Consider the following 20,832-nt stretch of genomic DNA (forward strand, 5'->3'; position numbering starts at 1 on the left):
CTCACTCCATCACCTAGGCTGGAATGCAGTGGCGCAATCTCAGCTCACTGCACCTCCACCTCCAGGACCCAAGCTATTCTTGTGCCCCAGCCTCCTGAGTAGCTGGGATTACAGGCGTGTGCCTGGCTAATTTTTGTATTTTAGTAGAGATGGAATTTCATCATGTTGGCCAGGCTAGTATCCAACTCCTGACCTCAAGTGATCCTGACCTGCCTTGGCCTCCCAAAGTGCTGGAATTACAGGTATGAGCCACCGTATCTGGCCTAGAAATTCATTTTAGAGAGGCCTTATTCTTATATAAACTTATATGTAAAGCTGGTGGCTTTTGTTCCTGTGATGTGTTAGGATTAATGGGCAAGGAGGCATCTGGGTGGTGAGCGCGGATGGAGGCAGGGCTAAAATTCTGGCACATCAGACCTGTTTGCTGGAATAGAACAGCAAGTGGGAAGGACAGGATGACCACAGCTATTTATCGGGATGGACAGACAGACACGGTTCAGAGGCATAGTGACACTGGGAGAAGGCCCAGGTGGGCTGTAGAGGTCTAAGATGTAGGAGCCTTGTCCAAACAGGGTAGAAAAGAGCAAGAAAGAATTCAGGTGGGTGATGCTATCAAGTCTAGACAGGGAAGCCCCTGGCTTCGGTATCAGGGCTCTTGGCTTCCATGGAAGCAGGCACCTGGAGAACCAGGCCGGATACCATGGGACTTGGCTATATTCAATCTGCATTCCCCCCACAAGCAAGCTTATAATGGAATCACTATGGAAACAGTATTCATGTACCAGAAGTCTATTTTTCACTTACATTTTGTTTGAATGCTTTTTGTTTTTGACTGCTTTGAACCCGTGAGGTGAGGCACTTCCGATTTTAGAGCTGTCTGAATTCAGATTCGCAACCCCACTGAATTAGGGGAACCCAGAAAAGTACCCCATAACTTCAGCCATTAGAAAATATCTCAGGCCGGGCGCGGTGGCTCAAGCCTGTAATCCCAGTACTTTGGGAGGCTAAGGCAGGCGGATCACGAGGTCAGGAGTTCATGACCAGCCTGACCAACATGGTGAAACCCCGTGTCTACTAAAAAAATACAAAAATTAGCCGGACGTGGTGCCACACGCCTGTAATCTCAGCTACTGGGGAGGCTAAGGCAGGAGAATCGCTTGAACCTGGGAGGCAGAGGTTGTGGTGAGCCGGAGGCGCGCCATTGCACTCCATCCTGGGAGACAGACTCTGTCTCAAAAAAAAAAAAAAAAAAAAAAAAGAAAAAGAAAAAGAAAAAATATCACGAGCTTTCTAATATCATAATTTATGAAGTTATTCCACTCACTTGAACTACTTTCTCAAATAGGAAAGAATAAAGCTGAGCTGCTAGACACGATGAACTGGGTGCAATGATGAATTTTATAAAAGGAATAAAGAGGAACTACCCATGCCAGTAGCCAGCACTGCCTAAGGATTTCTCACAGGGCATTTTTCTTGCTTGCGGGCTTCTTGTTTCTGGTAATATCATCACTGCTGGCTTGAGATCTTCTCTATTCTGCTGCACAATGTGCAGATATTTAAAAGCCTATTCTAAATTTATGGCCAACAGGCCGACAGGATTCATTGTTTTCCCCCCTTCCCCCATTACTTATCTTTCTTAATTCAAAGAGTTAAACGTGTAATTAATTTGTTCTTTGCCGCTTCATTTTTATTTAATTACATTGTCTTTTTCTAAGTTGTGTTTGACTCCAGTGATTCATCCAATATACGTAAAAAGAAACCAAGTGCTTGGGACGCATACCCAGGTTATCTTAACTGTGCAGAGCATGTTTCCTCCCACTCCGCACGAAGTTACCCAGATCATCGCCTCCGTTTTCTGTTTAGGCCGCGGGGGATCGCCATCGCCTCGCCCGCGGTGGGTGTCGCAGTCTGGCCCCTCCCGGGTTCTCCCAGGTCGCCGCCGCCGCCGCCTCCGCGCCTACCTGCCGCCCCTCTTCCTACGAGGGGGCTCCGTGCCCCCGGCACTAGGACCGCAGGGACGCGGGCAAGAGACAGTGCCCGCCCTCGGTCCCGCCCTCGGCCTCGCGCGGGGTGGGGCCGGGCAGGAGTTCCCCGGCTCGCGCTCCCAGGCCACCGAGCGGTGGGCGGGGCCGGAGAGCCGAGGGGGTGGGCGGGGCCGGGGGGGAGAGGGGGTAGGCGGGGCCGGGGCGCCGAGGGATGGGCGGGGCTGCGCCGCCGGGCCGCACTGCTGCCTGGCAGGCCGGGCATTAGGGCCTCGGCGGAGCCCGCTCCCCTGTGCGCTGGGCGGGGTGGGCGGCGGGCGGCTTCGCGGGCAGGCGCGGGCCCGGAGGCAGCGGCTGCGCCCTGCGCCGGGGCGGAGCCGGGGGCGGGCCGGCGGCCGGCAGGCGGGGGGCTGGGGCCCGAGGCCGGGAGTGCCTGAGCGCCGGCGGCGACGACGGCAGCGGCGGCCCAGCGGGCTCGGTGCTTGGGTCCGCGGCGGCTCGGGGTCCGCCCGCCGGCTGCGGTGCGAGCGGGCGGCCCGGCTCCCCTCCTCCCCCGCCCGCCGCCGCCGCTGTGATTGGGTGGAAGATGGCGCTGGGCGGATGGAAATCCTAATGACAGTCTCCAAATTCGCCTCCATCTGTACCATGGTAGGTGCAGCGGGCGGGCGGCAGGGGAAGCCGGGACCTCTCGGGCGGGTGGACGGCGCTGGATGCGTTTCTCCCCGTGTGGCCGCCCGCTGGGCCTAGCGCGGGGGCGGGCGGGCGGCCCGGGAGGGGGCGGTTGGACGGCGCTTCTGCGGGGAGCGCGGGGGTGAGCGGCCCAGGCGGCCGGGGAGGGGGCGCCGCCTGGCGGGCCGGGGCTGCGCCAGGGTGGCGGTGAGGGGGCGACCGTGCGGGACGCCGCGAGGGGCGGGCACTGGCCTCCGGGGGCCCGCGACCGAACTGCTGGTGTCCGCGCCGGGCCGAGGGCCAAAGCGCGCCTGGCCTGTGGCGGGGCAGCGGGTGGGCGCGCGGGAGCCGGAGCGCGGCCCTGGGCCAGGGTCGCCGGGGAGGGGGGCGCGGAGGCCGCGCGGGCTCCATTTCCTCCTGGCCGCGCGCCGAGAGGGAGTTGTCCCCGGGCGGGGTGGGGGTCGGCGGGCAGGAAGGAAGGGTCTCTGCCGGGGCGGGCTGCGCTCTTTCCCGCCCGGGAGAGGACGGAAGTCAAGTGCAGATTTCCTCGCGCCGCTGGCCGGGCCGAGTCCCCGACCCCGCGCTGGGGGAAAGGGGCGTGTGTAAAGATGGAAACTTTAAATAAGTGCTGTTGAAATTCTCTCCATTTTCTCCTCGGAGAGGCACGAGCTCTCGTTTCCAGCCGTGTGTCCAGGTGGCAGTCTTGTCTGCGGGAATGCACGTTAATCTTGAAAAGCGTTAGCTTTCCTGTCGTTTGTTTACTTCGGCCCACCAGACACATCTGTATGTGGTGAAGCTACGTCTGTCTGTGTGCGGGGACCGCCTGCCAAGGCGATGGTATTCTGTTTTCTTAGGGCGCTTAAATAGGCTTTAAAGGAAAAGCGCTAATCCTCGCTGGAAGTCCCGAATTAAGCAAAACGTGGGCGCGTTTAAAACTTGTTGTTTTGTGCTTGGCCAGAAGGACCACAGTTTTCTACATGATGCGACAGATTCATTAGCGCCTCATGAGCTTATATGTAGGGATCATAATTTATGAGTCATCACCGAAAAAAGTTGTTCTTTGCAACGTGGACCTATTGGTTGTTATTAAAGACTTCTGAAAGCTTGTGTTTGATGCCTCACTGGCCCTATTTATGCAACCGATTTCATATAGGAGAGCCTCAAGCAATTTCCCTTCTGAGGATGGTCCATTGTATATATGTTTCTTTAAGGAGTGGCGAATCAGATCGCTTTAAAAGCAGATTTTCTACTGCATGCTGAGGAACAGTATAAAAAATGGCTGAAATCAGGTGGACATAAAATCGACTGTATTTAAGAAATCGTATTGAAGACTCCATTTCTCAACTGGATGGTTGCTCTTTCTCAGAGTTTACGTTTTAGGAACGCATTAGTATTAAATGGACTATTTTAAAGTGATTTTCAAGAGTTGTTTGGGCTAATTATTTTTAGATACGCCAATTGTTGTCTTACTCAGTTTCAAAAGAAATCCGATAATTAGGTCTTTTACAGTGATATTAGATTGCTGAGCCACACACATTGTAATGGTCATAGTTCACTGTCAAAGACTGGGATTTCAGGAGTAGTGTGATACTCTTATTCATTCACTCAAGTACTGTACGACGTTTAGCAGCTACTGAGTGCTAGAGCTGGGGCTGAGTGGTGGGGATGCCGTAGTGGTCAGGATAGCTCCAGCTTTCATGGTGTTTACATTCTTCTTCATGGACACAAACAGTATTTAAATTAATATATTAATAAATGTGTGCTGTAATCACATTAGGACAGTGAGACAGGGATTTGCCAGCGTCGCACACTTAGTAGTTGGGATTCTGATCTCAAGGATGTCCAACTCGGGAGCGCTTTCTAGGGCTTCCACACAGATGCATTAATTACAGGTGGGGTGTGCGTATTGTTGGCAAATACAGAAAGTGCCTGGTCAAATGAGATTGTTCGAGAGGTACTATTAAAATTGGGTGTGTCTGTATTCGTATTTGAATACGTTCTAATGTACCCCCAAATAGTGCTAAATATCTCAAAGTAGTTTGCAGTCTTATTCTTTAAAGAAAATGCTATGTGTCCTCTTGAGAATCACAAAATTAAAAAGCAAAGATACGTTTTTAGCTTGTAGGTACCGTTTTGCTAGGCTTGGAATGCTACCTCCGCCCTACCCTCCATCCTCCTTGTATTGTGAGTGTGTGCACCTCTTAAGCAGGGAGCTTAACTTGAATAATCCTACCCGTCTCCAACCCAACCCTCCATCCCCCTCATACAACTTCATGCCATTTTTGAAATGTCAGTAGCACCTATCATATTTAAACTGTGTAGTATATTTTTCTTTGAACTCTTACTCAGTTGTGAGGGCCTTGAAGGGGAAGGACCATCATTTACATTTACTTCTACAGTTTGATCTGGAGTACTAAGTTCTGCATTCAGCATAAAAGTGTTCAAAGTCCTTCCTATCTCTTGGAATGCCGGGTGAAGCAGGGATGATACTGGGTGTGTGTCTGGAATGGTGGAGAGAAGAATGGGCTGGACTTAAACAGAATACTTCTCAGAAAATCAGCAGCTGTGAAAACATTTAGGATGAGTTGAAATATCATTCTATAAATACTGAAGTGTATATAATTTTTTCATTTGTCAAAATAAGGTACCTGGGCACATCTGCAATACCTTAATTGGGTTAAGTAACTGTTAAAAACAATTTTCAGCTGTGTCGTATTTTAGATCACTAGTGTTCTGCTTACATGTGAAAATTAGTAAAATTTGTTTTTCATAAGGTAGTATTATGGCCTGACCCAAGTGAGTGATTATGTTTAGATTGCGATGAGTACATTTTCAAGGGTACCTTTTGAAATACCTCTTTTTATTTACTTATTTTTTATTGCATTTTAGGTTTTGGGGTAAATGTGAAGAACATGGAAGTCAGTGTGATTTGCTGCCTTCCTCCCCTTTATCTATATCTGGCGTCTCTCCCCAACTCCCCCCCCCCACCCCCGCTGTCCCTCCCCTATTTCCCCCACAGACCCAACAGAACAGAAAATCAAACACCGAATGTTCTCACTCATAGGCGGGTGTTGAATAACGAGAACACATGGATACAGGGAGGGGAGAACCTCTTTTTAATTTGTTCGTGAAATAATACATTTTCATTATCACATGGTGTTTATTGTGACTTTGAAGTAGTTTCAGACTTCAGGGCCTGGCACAGAGTACCTATCTATCTGATAATTAATATTATACTTAATAAGTATGAAATAATGGAAAAAGTGACAGAATAGTTGTAGAAGGGCTCTGTTTCGCAGTTGAGGTGGCTAATCCGGGTGGTCCGTCATGACTGTCGTTTGCATGGAGGCAGGCACTGCTTACTGTTAGCTCCATCAATGTTAGCTCTGCCTCTGATCATTATTCTCTCTTCCTATTTGGGTTGTAGGAGTCATAGTTAGGAAGGCGTTGTCGGGAGTGGGACTGGACAAAGGAGAAGTTGTTGGTGCAGGGGGTGGGTAGACTTAGATCATGGGGTGGCATGGCCTGGCTTCTTGCCCACCCTCATTTACAAGGCTTTGAGATTAGATCCATTAGAATGTGGTGGTAATATGGCCAAAGCCGTAAGGAAGGTGCTGGGAGAGTCCAATTTGCTTTACTTAGAAAGCCTGTGTCTCACCCAGCACACCAAGCATGGTAAACTTTACTTGCTGAAGAAAAGGCACAGGTAAAGCTGGCTGTCTTTTCTTTTTTGTTTGTTCTGTTTTAATAACAGAGTTTTAAAAAATATATGAATTAGAAAGGACGTATATGGAAAAGTGTTTGCCTATTCTTAACTGCTTCAGTCTCACTGGGATCCAAATAAGAGTATGTGTGATGAGTGCAGTTTATCCTTACTACAGAAATAAAGGCAAGGTGGGGCGAGCCTCAAATCCCATGCTTTGTTGGGAGTGTGTGTGTAGAAGTCTCCTCTTTATATTATATTAAATAATAAAGTTCCTTTTTCCTCCTCAAGAAATAGGGTGGATATAGTTCTTTTATTAATAAAATATTTCTTATTTTTAAATGAGTATTTTATTAGTAAAATATTACTTTCATGATAGGAGCATTTAAATGTGAGTTGCCATGTTTTACTTGTCTAATATTTGCTGTGTTAATTTAAGAAGGAACAAAACATAAACTTCTTAGGCCTGTTTTTTTTTTTTTATTTTTTTTAAAGACATCAAAAATGAGGAATCTTCTATTACATAAATGTTTGGTCAAAGGAATGTTTGAGCTTGGTGGAGAGAGACTATTTAGAAGAAGTATTATAGAAGTTTTATTTAAGCCCACTGAACTTTTGAATTTATCTAAAATACATTTTTAGACACTAGACATTAAAAATAATACATTCTCATAGAAAATCTGGAAAATATAGAAACTCTAAGAAAGCGAAAGGAAGATCGGTTATTTTACCTTCCAGGGCATATTTTCTTTGACGTTTTAAAAAACTTGAGTTATATTCCCTATATATAATTTTATATTGTTTTTCCATAAATGGTTATCATGTTATAAAATTTGCCCAATTTTAGGATGAACATGAAGAGTTTAATGTTAGAAAATGAAGAGGTGTTGATATTAGCCCAGTAAAGCATAGTGGTAGGGGAGTAGGTCATTGACAGGTTATATGTTTAATGATTATTAGAGGGTAAAGTAATATAGTTAGTAGAAATGGACTTTTATAAGAGGTGATGGTTTAATCTTAGGCACTTAGTTATCACAAAGATAAGACTTGTTAGGGTCTGAAATTTTTAATATGCTTAAAAACGCTGGTTTTAAATACCATATTCAATTGTGTGGCGTGTGTATGTGTAGTATTGTCTTATCATATGGCTTTGCTAGTGGCTTTCGCCTTTCACCTTTTGCTAATAAGTGGCTAATAGGTCTCAAAGTAGGTTAATTATCTACCCTACCATGATCCGTGTTGGGCAGTTGCAGCCAGACGTCACGTTCTTGTTGTTTTGATTCTAGACTTCTGACCACGTCCCCCCAAATTGAGTTTGCCCCCTTTTTGTCATTTACCAAATTCTTTTCTTCCTGCCTTTAAACCCATGTTTATTCTAGCTCTTCTGGAACTTTAATTGTCTTAGGAAGTATCATTTAGGCATTTGTGTACTTTGTATATTTCTTTTCCAGAAACGTTTTTAGATTTAAATAATTAATTTTGTTTTGGTTTCTCTTTTAAGTAGCCCTATTTCAGAAATTTAATATTTTATTGTATATTTGATAGCATGGTATAATAAAAAGAGTAGTTGGACCAGAAGATAAATTCTAGTCCATGTTTTGACATTTAGATTTGTATGTATGGGAAAGTTTCTTAAAACTTTGAGGTAATTTTTCTCTTCTGTGAAATAAAGGGATTGGACTAGACACTCTTCAATAGATATTCCTTATATGCTTGTCTCCTTATAGATCTAAAATTCTGATTCTTTGATAGTTTATAAATGATTATTGGTGTCATTTTCATCATTTTGGGAGCTCTTGAAAAAAATTTTTTTTTTTGCTCTGTAGCCCATTTCTAGAACATTTTGGGAGTCCTTAATTATGTTTAACAAATATAAAAAGCATAGAATGAGATAAAATTAAGCATGAATTTCATTTAGCTTCCTAGTTTTTACAGTCTAAACATATTTTTCTTCCTTTAAAACCATTTACTGGCGGTTACTGATATAGCCATTTTAGTCACCAACAGGCTAATAATCCACAAAGCTATTTACTAATTTTTACACTTTTTTCTTTGCCAATACCACTAAAAAGAAAAACGATTTGAATTTTTTTGAGATTCCACATTTATTTCTTTAGTTATGAGTATGATTTTGGACAAGTTTTACTTTTCTGTACCTGTAAAATGAGAGTAAAATAACATCTAGTTCATCAGGTTGTTGACTGGTACCTGGCCCATGGTAACCACTGTGTCATGTTGGCTGTTACTGTTATCCTTCTAACATGATTTGCTCCCCTCCCTGTGGTAAAAAGTATTCATTGGCACTACTGATTAATCTGTTAGCTCAACATATATATGCTAACCAAAATGGAAATTTGTTTTATGAAATACAATTGTCAGTTCCTTTTCTTCATAAGAAATGTTAGTTTATTAGTAGTATACGCCCCCTGAGAAAGCACTAATTTATTTTGAAATAAGGTGGATTAATCGATAATATGAAAGCTAAGTCCTCTTGCTGTATTTTGAACAGTTTCTAGAAGAATTTATTTCTTTTGTCTGGGAGTAAAAATAACTGGTCTAATTTGTGACATTCTCAAACATTTTACAAGTTTAGGTAAGTTGGGAATGTCAAAAACCTCAATTACTTTTGCATCAACCTTATACTTTTAGAAGAAAAATCTGTCTTAACTTATTTTATACTTAAAAAAAAAAAGCACACTGCTTTTTGTCATTACTAGAACAAGGTGTGTGTATTCAAGTTAGCTTCAGGACTTATTTCCTTGCAGATTTTCCTGTTTACTGAGGCCATATTTTTATATTTAATTTTCGTATGCTCTATCCTTTAGGAAGCATAACAAGAGAATAACATCTCTTGTTGGCTTACAATGCACTTACCCACCCTGGTATTAGATATCTTGTTTAAAACCTGCTGTCCCAATCTCATAGTCTGGAAGAGGGATATTTACATACATACACCATACTTTAAGATGTTGGGAGAAAATGGTAAGTGAAGAGTTGTATTATGAAGAGTTATGCTTGCTGAACTGAAAACTCAATCGGAGGCCCAGTATTGTTGAAAATACTTACATATAACATTTGATCATTTGATAGCTTATGTGCAGAAGTTGTACTAGGAGGTTAGAGTAGCAGTTTATATACATTTATTTTGGAAGAAAAACTACTAAGTCTTTGCTTTTTCACAGCAAAACTCAAGGAGACTTCTGTGATAGTGTAAAGTATAAGAAATTTAACGTAGAGCTCCGTTGTGTGAGGTACTATAGCCCTCTCTGTTCCCTGGCTTATGCTTTTCTGCTGCTTCTCTGTAAGAAGGACCATTAGCTTCTTCTAAACAGTGTGTTATGTCTAAAGAAGAGATGTATAAGCTTGGTTTATTTATTTGTAGTTATCTGCGTGTCCAGAGCTACCTACCAATCAAAATTTATTTCCAACTTAAAACAAGAAGTAGATGTTTATTTCAGTGATAACTGACAGATGTTCTTACTGAAATGCTTCATAGGTAATCATCCATGCATTCTCTATTTGTAAATGGAGGTTTAAATCATAATATTGATGGTGTTAGAGTACTGTTGTCTTTGATTTTATTTTAGTGCTTTTTATTTTAGTAACCTAGTAAGCCTCTGTCTGATAGTGATTTTTTTTCCCCCATGTTTAGAGGGTAAAGAGTGTTTTTCCCTAATTACTTTGAGGAAGGGTTTATGGAGACCTACATTATATCAGGCTGCATGTGGGTTCTGAGAATATGAAGATGACTATGACAAACTCTGGTCTTACGGAACTTCAGTGTGGAACTTCAGAATTACATTATGTCCTGAGTGGGTTATGGTTGTGCTGAGGAAGTAATCCTCTTGACCCCTGGACAGCCTGGAGGTATCTGGGTTGATCAGAGGCATTTAGCCAGTTCCATTCTGGTGAGAGCATACTTAACTGTATCTTTATTTATTTATTTATTTATTTTTGTAGACAGAGTCTTGCTCTGTTGCCCAGGCTGTCTCCTACGTTTAAACTATCCTCTTGCCTTGACCTCCCAAGGTGCTCGGATTACAGGTGTGAACCATTGCACCTGGCCACCTCCATATCTCTGTGAGCTCTATATGTACTATTTTCTCTGTGTGTCCTGATGAGAAAAAGATTGGAAACCATCTCTACTTACAGTATTGTAGAGAAGGATGAACATGTAAGACAAATGCACACAATGAGATGTTTTTCTTATTGCTATAAGTAATGGTAATTATATGTGAAAGAGAAGGTGGTTATTTCTCTGGGAGAGAAAAGAAGAGGGCTTCAGGACAAAGCTTAAAAGAGAGTTGAACTTTGCAAAATGAATGGCCTTTATTTTGTGGACCTAGAGGGATGGGATACCAGATGTAAGTAGACAATGTGTTACTCTTAGGCTCTGCAGTGGTTTGGCATGAAAGTGGGTCTTGTGAACAGTAAAGCTGGAGAGTAGGAAGGGGGCATATTTAAAGAAATACCAAGAGTTTACCAACTATTGATTCGCATTAAAGTAATCATTAAAGTGTTTGGCCTGAGGAAATGTAAGTCCAGAGGACAGTCATGAGCATATAAGAAACAATGGAGTTGGTAAAAATATGCAAAATTGAATTACGTTGATTGTTCAAAATTTGCTTGTTTCTTTTTTTAAAGATAAAATGACGACAAAACAAGATGGATGGGGCAGAAGGACAGTTCAGTGGGTTGTTAAAACTTGTTAAGGGCCTCCTTGTTTAAGAACCATCTAAACAATCACTGTTGGAAAATTTAGGGTTGTATATACATGTTAAAAAATTAAGGATAAATACTCACACAAGGAGTGAATTTTCTTGCTTCCATGCCAGCAGACATTTAAACATTACCATTCAAACTGAGAGAAGGAAAGTAGGAAAAGCAAAATGGAAAAGAATGATAGAAAACACAGGTGAAAGAAATAAGCTCTAGTTCATTAATCATAATCCTAATGGATCAAATTTAACCTGCATTATGTTAAAGGAACTATCAGATTAGATAAAAAACAAAATATTGCTTAATAACAAACCTACTTAAAATGAAAGGACAATCTCTTTAACAAAAACACAATATTGTCACACCTAAGAAAATTAACGGTAGTTTTTTTTTTTGAGACATTTCAAAATAATTTATTTTGTTGTTGTTAGTCTTTCTGTATCTGTCATTTTGAAGATTCAGAGTTAGGAAAAGTTAGGTAATATTAGCCACATTTTCACAAAATGGAAAGGAAGCTTAAAATCAACCCTGCAGCAACTAGGGATGGGGTCCAAATTTCTAGACATCCAAACTCATTATGACATCTAAGGGCCAATGTATTGCAGCTTTGATGGTTGAGACAAAATTATTCCTTTTCAAACAAGAATTGGGAAATTTTTATTCCTGGCTTTTCAGCTGCATGTCTCTGTGTGTGACTTTGAGTCCCACTTCCCTCACCAGTTATTTTCACTTGGGTAGGCCATATAACTGGTTTCAGTTATGAAATGAAATAATAATTTCCCCATTAGAGCAGCTGAGGTGACACATGTGAGCGTCCTTTGTACTATAAACACATATTAACATCACCCTTAAATGGTCATTATTGGTGAGACTCCATGCCCTGTTAAGGAAAGGGTGGAAAGCACGTTAAGATACTGTGAGACTGTAGGAGTTATGTAACAGGGCTCACAAGTTACCTTTGACACAGTGTAGTCATTTCAAAGTTTGAACATGAGTATTTTAATCTATGAAGCATAGTTTTAGATTACCCTTAAAATCTTTTTACTGTATTAAGAATTCATAGTTCATAAAGTGGCTGTCTTTTGTTTGTTTGTTTTGAGATAGAACCTTGCTCTGTTGCCCAGACCGGAGTGCAGTGGCAGAATCTCGCTTCATCGAAATCTCTGCCTCCTGGGCTCAAGCTATCTGGGACTATAGGCATACACAACCGTGCCCAGCTAATTTTTCTTTTTAATAAATTTTTTATAGAGACAAGGTTTCACCATGTTGCCCAGGCCTGTCGCAAACTCCTGAGCTCAGACGATCTACCCAGCCTCCCAAAATGTTGGGATTACAGGTGTGAACCATCGCACCTGGCCTGTAGTTAACTTCTGATGTCAGTAAACTCTGCAGTTCCCTTCTAGTAACATTCTTTTAAGGTCTAAAATTATAGTGAGTAAATTGCCTTGATTTCTACAGTATTCTTCTACCTGGGTTTTTCAGGGATCCCTGAATAGAGACTTTCAAGATTAGAGCCCGTCTGGGCACAAGTAAAATAAGCCATAAAGTACTTATGTTGTAGGGGTAAGGAGACAATAAAATAAAAGGCTTTTATTTGTTCTTTGAAATGGAAAAATGCATTTATAATTTGAGATTTTTGTAGATAAACATTTATTCTGCTTTGTATGTGATTATCTTAGTCCAAAAATCTAGCTGTTATAACTTTGAAGACATTATTTCTACCATTTCTCTAGAATATTGTTTCACAGTTTTTCTTTGCTGATGTTGCAAAGGTTCCCTGGTTGTTTAATTTGCTTAATAAAGATAGTCATATGCAGGACGATTAAGTGGTACCATGAGGGTAGTAGCTGGGACTCTGAAGTTTTAATGAGAAAGGCGTATCGTAAAATAATAGAGCAGGGGCATTCTCTTTTTCACAAAAGAAGGTTTCAGACTTGATGGCCTTGAGAGAGAATGCTTTGTGGAGGAGAACACCACACACTGGGACCTGGGGGGAGGACAGCTGGAGGGAGAGCATCAGGAAGAATAGTTGATGGATGCTGGGCTTAAACCAGGGAGATGGGTTGAGCTGTGTAGCAAATCATCATGGCACACGTTTACCTGTGTAACAAACCTGCACATCCTGCACATGTGCCCTGGAACTTAAGGTTGAAGGAAAAAAAAAAAAAGAAACATGATGCTCTGGTTCTTTTAAGAGCAGGTGAGGAACAGGAATCAAGTGGTTTCGCTGTATGTTATTTGATAGACCTTGAGGTTCAATGCTGATAATTTCTTCAGGCTGATGTAGTCAGGGTTTTTATGTAAAGGTGGACAAAATTTGGAACAAATTTGAAACATCAAAGTCTTAAAACTAGATGTAACTAACCAAAAACACAACCAAAAATATTGTGCTTTTGGTTCTGCTGGGCAAATTAGAATCTTTTTGTTGTCTTCTGTTACATATTTTTTTAAAAGACAGTTCACCTTTTTTTTTTTTTTTTAACTTTACTAGTTAGTTTCATTTGTTTTTCTGCATTTTTTTCAGTTTGAGAATATTGTTCAATATCTTCTCCACAGGAGACCCTGCCGAACAAGGACCTGTCATTGTCACGTGACTGGTTAAAACTGAGGCCTTGACTTAACTTTGCAAATGAAAAACTAAAAGGAAGCAACTTTCACTTCTGGTTGTTTTCTCACTATACAAATCAAGCCTTAGCCTGATAAAAATTGGTTATTTGTATCATTGTCTTAGTTGGAGTCATTATGTTGCTCTTTTTAACTAAAAATACGTAAGTGAAATCTGTCACCGTTTTTGTTCTCTGTTATTGAGTTTTTCCAGCTTTATTGAGGAATAATGGATACATATCATGGTATATATTTAAGGGAGTATTTTCGTTCTTTAAAGACTGCACAGATGCCTCTGGTCAGGTTACTGCTTCTGACAAGTGTTCCCCACAGTTCCACTGTTTCAGGTTTTTACTTCCTTGTGTCTATGAAGCCTCTCTTCTGTTACACGTTTTCTTTTTTTTTTTTTTTTTTGAGACGGAGTTTCGCTCTTGTTACCCAGGCTGGAGTGCAATGGCGCGACCTCGGCTCACCGCAACCTCCGCCTCCTTGGCTCAGGCAATTCTCCTGCCTCAGCCTCCTGAGTAGCTGGGATTACAGGCACGCGCCACCACGCCCAGCTAGTTTTTTGTATTTTTAGTAGAGACGGGGTTTCACCATGTTGACCAGGATGGTCTCGATCTCTCGACCTCGTGATCCACCCGCCTCGGCCTCCCAAAGTGCTGGGATTACAGGCTTGAGCCACCGCGCCCGGCCTGTTACACATTTTCAACCCAGGTGTTAGTTGCTTTAATAGTCTACTGTCTTTCCTTTTCATATCTGAAACTAGTTTGTAGTTATTTCACCATTTCAGTGCCAATAGCCTACTGTGATGTTCTTGTCATTTTATGTTAATGATGACTTAGGTCAGCTTCACTGACTTGTAAAGTTGAATGTGACTTCTGTAATTTTAGCTTTTCCAAGGAACTTACATCAGAGTCTGACATTTATTGAGTGGCTAGTTGGTGATGCTATTGCTAGGCATTTCACAGATTCAGGTTTCACAATGATAAAAAGTAGAGGTGTTCCCTTCCATAAAGCGTCATCTCTCAAGGCCATTAAGTCTGAAACCTTCTAAACATTATATCCTGTTTTGTGGAAAAGGGAATGTCCCTGCTCTGTTATTTTAAGATGCACCTTCCTCATGTAAACTTCAGTTGAGTTTAGATAAATGTATAGATGATAAATCTAGAACAGATTGTTAAAGAGTTAGGATATTTGGGTACATTTTTGGTTGACATCAAAGTTAACAAGGCCTTCTGCAAATGTTACTGGATGTTGATAGAGAAGCCTGGATTGAGTAGGTTTGGCCTAGTTGAGAAATGAAATTTAATGATAAAACACTTGTAAAACACCAGAATTATATGCCTGATACAAATGGAATGGTGTTTGAAAAATCGTATTTTCTGCCGGGTGTGGTGGCTCAAGCCTGTAATCCTAGCACTTTGGGAGGCCAAGGAGGGCAGATCACAAGGTCGAGAGATCGAGACCATCCTGGCCAACATGGTGAAACCCCGTCTCTACTAAAAAAAAAAAAATAATATATATATGTGTGTGTGTATATATATATATATATATATATATATATATATATATATATAAGCTGGGCATGGTGGTGTGCGCCTGTAGTCCCAGCTACTCGGGAGGCTGAGGCAGGAGAATTGCTTAAACCCGGGAGGCAGAGGTTGCAGTGAGCCGAGATTGTGCCATTGCACCCTAGCCTGGCGCCTGGCGACACAGTGAGACTCTGTCTCAAAAAAAAAAAATAAAAGAAAAATCTTATTTGCCTCTTGCGATTTTGGGGAACAGCCTGTGTTTGATATGGACTCTGAAATATAAGGTCCTGGTAACTTTTGGAAATTGTATGGTAGATATGCCCTTGTAGTTTAGTAATTCATACATTGTTTTTTGAACTACCAAAGTGAGGAATTTAAAAAAATTAAATTACTCAGGTTTAACTGTATGTACTCTTAAAGAATAAAGTGATATCTGATTACCTTAGAAATGGTAGTTTCTTTTAATTTTGCATTTTTAAAAGTTTAAGCAAAAGCAAATCACTATTTTCAAAAGTGCCGAATTGTGTGAGTTAAAAAATCTATTTCTTACTAGGAGAAGAGGCCACCCTTTCCCAAGAAGTAATTGCTAGAAAGAATTGGCATATATGTGTGTGTGTTGCTAGACATTACTTGTGCATATACAAGCATGAGGTATTGTGTGTATGCGTGTGTGTCACCCCTCTACTCCCCCCAAAATTTAAAACTGCAGGTTTATTTGCCTTTTCACTTAACCTACAGTGTGCATTTTTGGTTGTCATCATGTTTCATTCCGTGTCAAAACCCTTGTGTGCATTTTAATTTCCCATCGTCTTCAATGTTTATCATATTGGAAAGTTTGGTGATATAATACTGTTTGCACATTTTCATTTTATTAAACAATAATTAGTTTCCTATAGCTGCCATAGCAAAGTATCAGAAACTGTGTGTATGGATTATACTACTGTATTGTTACTGTACCTTTTATATGTTTAGATGTGTTTAGAGACAGGAATACTTGTCATTGTGTTACAGTTACCTGCAGGATTCAGAACAGTCATATGCTGTGCAGTTTATAGCCTAGGAGCAAAAGGCTAGACCACATAGCCTGGGTGTGTCATGGGCCATACCGTCTAGGTTTGCGTGAGTACACTCTGTGATGTACGCACCATGATGAAATTGCCTAACAACCAGTTTCTCAGAATGTATCCCTTTCATTAAGTGATGCATGCCTGTAACAGAAATTTATCACCTTAGGATTGTTTAGGCTAGAAGTCCAGAATTGAGATGTGGACAGGATTGGTTTCTTCTGAGGGCTGTGAGGAGAATCTCTTCATTGTCTGTCCTAGCTACTGGAGGTTTGCTGGCATGTGGCTGCATCACTCCAGTCTTTTCACATGGCCTTCTCCCTGTGTGTCTCTCTCTCCACCTTGTCTTCCTTACATGCCTGTGTCTGAATTTTCCCTTTATACTCGGACACCAGTCACACTGAATTAGGGTCTACCCCAGTGACTTCATTGTAACTTGATTACCTCTATAAAGACCCTATTTCCAAATAAGGTCGCATTCTGAGATACTGGGCCTTAAGACTTAAACGTATCTTTATTAGAGAACACAGTTCACCCGATAAAACCAATGGCACAATCAGGTCCATTATTGCAATCAGTATCAAGGAGTATTTATCAAGTTGGGTTATGTGCTAGACCCCAGAGATGCAAAGCTGTTTAAGTTCCTTTTTGCTTGGTAAGTTTTATATACATTAAGCTAAAAAACAGAATGCTGTAGTTGAAATGGACCTAAGAATGAATTTGAATTACTCACGCCTGTAATCTCAGCACCTTGAGAGGCCGAGGTGGGCGGATCATCTGAGGTTGGGAGTTTGAGGCCAGCGGACCAACATGGAGAAACTGCATCGCTACTAAAAATACAAAAAATCAGCTGGGCGTGGTGGTGCATGCCTGTAATTGCAGCTACTCCCATGTAATCCCATGACTGGCCAGTCTTTCTTTCATTACCTCCCTTGGACTGGGACTTTCCTATTTGCTCCTTTCACTTATGAGACCCTTGTGATTACACAGGGCTCACCTGGGTAATCCAGGATAATCTCTCTTCAAGGTCATTTGATTTTAGGAACCTTAATTCCTTCTGCAACTTAAATTCACAGGTTCTGGGGATTAGGATCTAGATGTTTTGAGGGAGGCAGTTATTTTTCTACTACCACAAAGTGTGCACCTTTTTTTTTTAACTTTAAAAATATATTAGAGGTGAAAATCAATTCCTGATATGCCTTTAATGAATTTTAGGTTGTGGTGAAATATTGGGAAGAAGTTGAGTGGATTTGTAAACATATACCTTTTGTGCTAAGTGAACATTAAGCGGTGGTTATCTGTTCTAGTTTTGGAAGTAACAGAATGGGAATTTTTACTTCAGGTACTGTTAGCACATTACCAGTGTCAGCAGAGAAAAGTAAAGATGCAGTGGAATATTCAGGAAAATTAGCTACCAATACTTTTACAACTTTTTTTTTTTTTTTTTGAGACGGAGTCTTGCTCTGTTGCCCAGGCTGGAGTACAGTGTCATGATCTCAGCTCACTGGAACCTCTATCTTCAAAGTCGAAGCAATTCTTCTGTCTCAGCCTCCTAAGTATCTGGGGCTACAGGTTCATGCCACCATGCAAGGCTAATTTTTTTTGTATTTTTAGTAGTGATGGGGTTTCACGATATTGGCTAGGGTGGTCTCGAACTCCTGACCTCGTGATTTGCCTGCCTTGGCCTCCCAGAGTGCTAGGATTACAAATGTGAGCCACTATGCTGGGCCACAACTTTTGATAAGTAAGTAAATACAGGGTTGGTAGCATGAGAGGTTATGAAAATGGGTGAAATGAATAAAACCTATACTACATGGCCTTGCTCAATAGAGCATATGTGAAACATATCTTAGGGTCTTAAGATTAGATCAGAACCTTTTATATTTACAGTATAGTAATTTAAATGATGGTTGGGTTTCATTAAAAGACAGTCTTGGAGGTTTAGAGAGAAGGCCTTACTTAGGCTGTGTGCTTTCTAAGGAAGAAAGGGCAAAAAAAGGGCAATTGTGACGTTTTCTTAGGCAAAGTGGAAAGATGCAGAAGTGTCTCTGGGATGTGAAATAGATTTTTAATGGTTAAAGGTAGTATCAGAAGAAACTCTAATTTGAGGATTGCCAGATCTCAAAATAGTTTTGTTTTGCACTTATTAAACGACTGCCATAATTAGATTTGATATCTTAGTAAACTCACGAGATGGGATGAAACATAGAACCTGGACTTTTAGTGACTTTATTTTTCTTATAGAGCAAGAGAGGCCGAGAAAAGAGAGATGGTAAGGAAGACAGAAAAGAATACTCAGTAGATATTTATGTATGGGCTGTGCTAGGTGAACTGTTAGGTATGGGTGGTTCTTACTCTTATGGAAGATAAGGTCTTGTTGGGGAGATGAGACTTAAAATTAACATCCAACAGAATGTATCAGAAAAGTAGATGTATGAGCTCCCTGAGGGTGATTTGTGGGAGGGGAGAGGTTGAACATTTAATTCTTGAGTATTAACAAGATCTGAAACTCTAATGTACCAGTGAATGGATTATAGAACAGCTTTTCACTGTTACAGAAGTGATGTATCCACTCTTGATATTTTTGGAGTTTATTGTTACTAGATTCTCTAGAACTTACTTGAAACTAGAAAATATTTCTGTTTCATTATTTTATATGTTTTTGCATGCATACATTTATATGTTTTATCTAAAAAACAAAATTTATATTGAAGACTTCAGAAGTGAATTTGAGTTTTGGACACTAAGCTTTATTTATTTACTTATTTTTTTCTGAGATAGAGTCTCACTCTGTTACCCAGGCTGGAGTGCAGTGGCGCAACCTTGACTCACTGCAACCTCCGCCTCCCAGGTTCAAGCAACACTCCTGCCTCAGCCTCCCAAGTAGCTGGGATTGCAAGCGCCCACCCATGCTCAGCTAATTTTTGTATTTTTTAGTAGAGATGGGATTTTGCCATGTTGGCCAGGGTAGTCTTGAACTTCTGCCCTCAGGTGATAGGCCTGCCTTGGCCTCCCAAAGTGCTGAGATTACAGGTGTGAGCCACCATGCCTGGCCTGGACACTAAGCTTTTTAAATGTTGAATATAAACAATTCATTAAAAAAGGCTCCCAAGTTAACATGCATATTCTTTTTTCTTAAACCAGCTTTATTGAGATACGGTTCACACATCAAACAATTCACTCATTTATAGTGTACAGTTTAGTGGTTTTTAGTATATTGACAGAGTTGTGCGTTTATCACCACAGTCAATTTTAATCCCCTTGAAAGAAACTTTATACCCTTTAGCTATCATCTTCCTCCCCTTCTTTTTCCTCCCCCTTCCAGCCCTAGACAACCACTGATTTACTTTATGTGTTTATATAATTATCTGTTTTGGACTTTAGTATGTAAAATCATAGAGTATATGGTTTTTGGGACTGGCTGCTTTCGGTTAGCATATTTTCAAGGTACATTTATGTTGTAACATATATCAGTACTGCATTGCTTTTGATGGACAAATATTGTTCCATTGTGTGGATATACTACATTTTGTTTATTTGTTCATTGATGAACATTTGGAGCATTTCTACCTTATGGTTCTTGTGAATAATACTATTGTGAACACTGGGGTGCAAGCTTTTGTATGGACATATGTTTTGTTTTCCCATGTGTCTGTACTTTGGAGTGGAATTGCTATTTAATCATTTGAGGATCTACCAGATTATTTTCCAGAGAAGATGCACCATTTTATGTTCTGCCAGCAGTGTATGGCTGTTCCTATTTTTCTGCGTCCCCACTGGTACTTGTTATCTTACTTTCTGATTGTAGCAATCTCATTTTGTGTGTGAGGTGGTATCTCATTGGGGTTTTCATTTGCATTTTCCTGATGAGTAATGATGTTGGGCACCTCTTTATGTACTTACTGGCCATTTATGTATCTTTTATGGAAAATTATTCACATTTTTGGGCTATTGTTTGAGTTGTCTTAATTGCTGTAAGAATTTTTGTTTTGTTTTGTTTTTTCAAGACAGGATCTTGCTCTGTTACTCAGGCTGGAGTGTACTGACATGATGATTCCTTGCAACTCCTGGTCTCAAGTCATCCTTCCACCTCAGCCTCTGGAGTAGCTCGTAGTACAGGCACATGCCCCTATGCCTGGCTAATTTTTTACTTTTCATAGAGATGGGTTCTAGCTATTTTGCCCAGGCTGGTCTTGAACTGCTGGCCCTCGGGGGATCCTCTTGTCTAGTTCTCCCAAAGCACTGATATTACAGGCATGAGCCACCCTTCCTGGCCCTGTTGTAAGAGTTCTTTATATATTCTGGATACAAGTTCCTTGTTGGTTACATTATTTGCTAATATTTCCTCCCATTCTGTGGGTTGTCTTGTTATTTTCTTGATGGTGCGATTTGAAGCACAAAGTAATTTTGATTTTAATGAAGTCTAATTTATCTGATTTTTTTTTCTTTTATTTTCCTTTTTTTTTTTTTTTTTTTGGAGACAGAGTCTTGCTTTGTCCCTGGATCTCAACTCACTGCAACGTCCGCCTCTGGGTTCAGACGATTCTCATGCCTCA

At 41.1% G+C, this 20,832-nt stretch overlaps 1 protein-coding gene across 1 annotated transcript in view; it reads left to right on the plus strand.

Moving 5' to 3' along the window:
• The first annotated feature begins 2,355 nt into the window (after positions 1–2,355).
• Positions 2,356–20,832, plus strand: part of USP12 (ubiquitin specific peptidase 12) — a 104,864-nt gene continuing 86,387 nt past the window's right edge. The window contains exon 1 of the mRNA XM_039473350.2: positions 2,356–2,630. Within this exon, the coding sequence (XP_039329284.1) occupies positions 2,583–2,630 (48 nt within the window). The 5' untranslated portion in view covers positions 2,356–2,582. The remainder of the gene's footprint in view (positions 2,631–20,832) is intronic.

The sequence above is a fragment of the Saimiri boliviensis genome, chromosome 16, assembly GCF_048565385.1.
Source record: "Saimiri boliviensis isolate mSaiBol1 chromosome 16, mSaiBol1.pri, whole genome shotgun sequence".
Lineage (NCBI taxonomy): Eukaryota > Metazoa > Chordata > Mammalia > Primates > Cebidae > Saimiri > Saimiri boliviensis.